This window comes from Myotis davidii, unplaced genomic scaffold (genome assembly GCF_000327345.1).
Source record: "Myotis davidii unplaced genomic scaffold, ASM32734v1 scaffold281, whole genome shotgun sequence".
In the NCBI taxonomy this organism is placed as follows: Eukaryota; Metazoa; Chordata; class Mammalia; order Chiroptera; family Vespertilionidae; genus Myotis; species Myotis davidii.
Genome location: NW_006293784.1, coordinates 4,106,678 through 4,109,039, shown reverse-complemented (window position 1 = coordinate 4,109,039; position 2,362 = coordinate 4,106,678). Strand labels below are relative to the sequence as shown.

The following is a 2,362-nucleotide window of genomic DNA, read 5'->3' as shown; positions in this document are numbered from 1 at the left end:
CTCTTTCCTTCTCCTCACCTAAGGTTTCTTTCTCTCTTCCTTTTTCTCTCACATAATGGAGAGAGTTTTTTGTTGTTGTTAAAGTACCCTTTTGAAACAATTTTTTCCTCTTTTTGACTTTTAAAAGTTAAAATAAATTTGTTATATAGACCTTGTGCCCTACGCCAGCCCCTACGCCTACGTGGCCAGCGACTCCGAGTACTCGGCCGAGTGCGAGTCCCTCTTCCACTCCACCGTGGTGGACACCAGCGAGGACGAGCAGAGCAACTACACCACCAACTGCTTCGGGGACAGCGAGTCCAGCGTGAGCGAGGGCGAGTTCGCGGGCGAGAGCACCAGCACCAGCGACTCGGAGGAGAGCGGGGGCCTCATCTGGTCCCAGTTCGTACAGACGCTCCCCATTCAGGCGGTCACGGCCCCAGACCTGCACAGCAACCCCACCAAGACCTTTGTCAAAATTAAGGCCTCCCATAACCTCAAGAAGAAAATTCTCCGTTTCCGGTCCGGCTCTTTGAAGCTGATGACGACCGTGTGAGTGGATCTTGTCGCGGGGGGGAAGGAAAGGTGGCGTCTTAGCAGTGTTGTTGTGTAATAATTTCATGGAATGTTTTCCCCTCTGTGAAGATGAAACCGAAGTAAATTAATGTCTCTGCTTCATTATGTACGGACACTAGTGCCTTTAATGGAAGGTGAAGAATGTCTTGCTGGTTAGAAGTGAATATTGAGGTTTTCAGTGGTGGTGAATAATGCATACGTTTTGTGGTATCAGCTGATTTCTCTTTTAAATTTCCTGAGCACCTGTGATGGTTTCATTGGGGTGAGACCCATTGATCTGAAGGTCAGGTAGATGGAATTCTAGGACATACATTGGCTTCTTGGTTCTTTAGGGCAGTGTCTCCAGGAGGGCTTTCCTGTCGAGGGGCATCACATAATTGTGTGAAGTAGGTATGAGGGAGCGTGTTTGTTGTCTGTAATTTCTTATACAGCCTACATTTCTCAGACAGTCATACACCCCTATACACCCCTATTCTATCGTCTCAGAACTGTGTGGTTTACTGGACTCAGAACTTGAAGACCAGACCCTAAATCCAGAGAGCTAGTGACTTGGATGGAGAGGCTGGTAATACCCTTGAAGGGATTCACTAAACTTGTGCTACACTTGGTGCCTAGGCCCTGGTTAGGGTAAGCATTTTTAGGGCTGTTTATCCAACATTTTGATGCCTTTTTCCTCCCTAATTTGCAGCAAATCCAGCCATTCCTCCCTTGGAGGACTTGCCTTTGGGATAAAGTTTTGGTCCGTGGGTACAGAGAAATCACTCCTAATGAAATAACCTTGGGCGTGACTCCAAGCCCACAATTGGTCACTGAGCACTGTGCCACCTCCGCCTTGGCCCACACGTGTTAGTGCAATCCAGTCCAGATTGGACCACTGACCCTGTCTGGAAGAAGGGCTTTTTTTAAAAAGAAGAATTGTTTTTGGTAAACAGTATTGTGTAAAATTGCTTTTTTTTATACCGATACAAGCATGTTTTGTGCATGAGTAGTATTTGTTTTGGTATTCCTGTTGATGTTAAATTACTGTGTGATATAAACAGTATGTGTTTTTATATATCATTGTGTAAATTTAATATAACATTATATGCTGTAATAAATGACTTGTTTTACTGCTGTTAAGTTTGTTATTTGGGCATAAAACCAGATGTTTACACCTATAACTCTTGTACTGATTATTGTGGGATTTATATTGGGCCCAGTCTAGCATTAGAATATTATTTGCAATAATTAAGGCAGGTTTTAGTACTTTTTTTTTTTTTTTCAAATGGATGGTAATAAGGAGAGAAAGTAAACCACTTCTTTAAAACAGTTAAGGTACTTCTTTAAGATTTAAGGTAAATTTGATAGATGTGGTTTAAGGAAAATATTTCTTAGAATTCCCTCCAACTTTTTACTATAAAATATTTATAACATGGAAACATTGAAAGGATAGTACAATAAACACTTGTATAGAGACCACCTAAATTCAATAATTGCTAACATTATGCTATTCTTGCTTTTAACTCTCTATCTGTATGTATTAGGTTTAGCCATACTGCTGGTTTTGAAGGTCAAAGACAGATTTTGGCTATCTTTCCTCACCACACAGCTGTACTACTTTAAAGTAAATTTCAGGCGTCATGATATTTCATTTCTAAAAACTCAAGCATTTATTTCCTAAGAATGAAAGATTCTCTTATAAAACTACAATATGATCACACAAACACAAGGAAAATTGTCAGTAATTCCTAATACCAAATACTGTTTTGTTTCAAGAATTTTTTGTAAATCTTCACCCAAGGATATGTTTTTTTTATTGCTTTTGTGA

The 2,362-nt window shown here is 40.6% G+C and overlaps 1 protein-coding gene across 1 annotated transcript in view; it reads left to right on the top strand.

Annotated features, from left to right (window-relative positions):
* Positions 1-1,712, top strand: part of DACT1 (dishevelled-binding antagonist of beta-catenin 1) — a 7,472-nt gene extending 5,760 nt beyond the window's left edge. Inside the window, exon 4 of the mRNA XM_015566521.1 lies at positions 150-1,712. Coding sequence (XP_015422007.1) covers positions 150-535 — 386 coding nt within the window. The 3' untranslated portion in view covers positions 536-1,712. The remainder of the gene's footprint in view (positions 1-149) is intronic.
* The last annotated feature ends 650 nt before the right edge of the window (positions 1,713-2,362 follow it).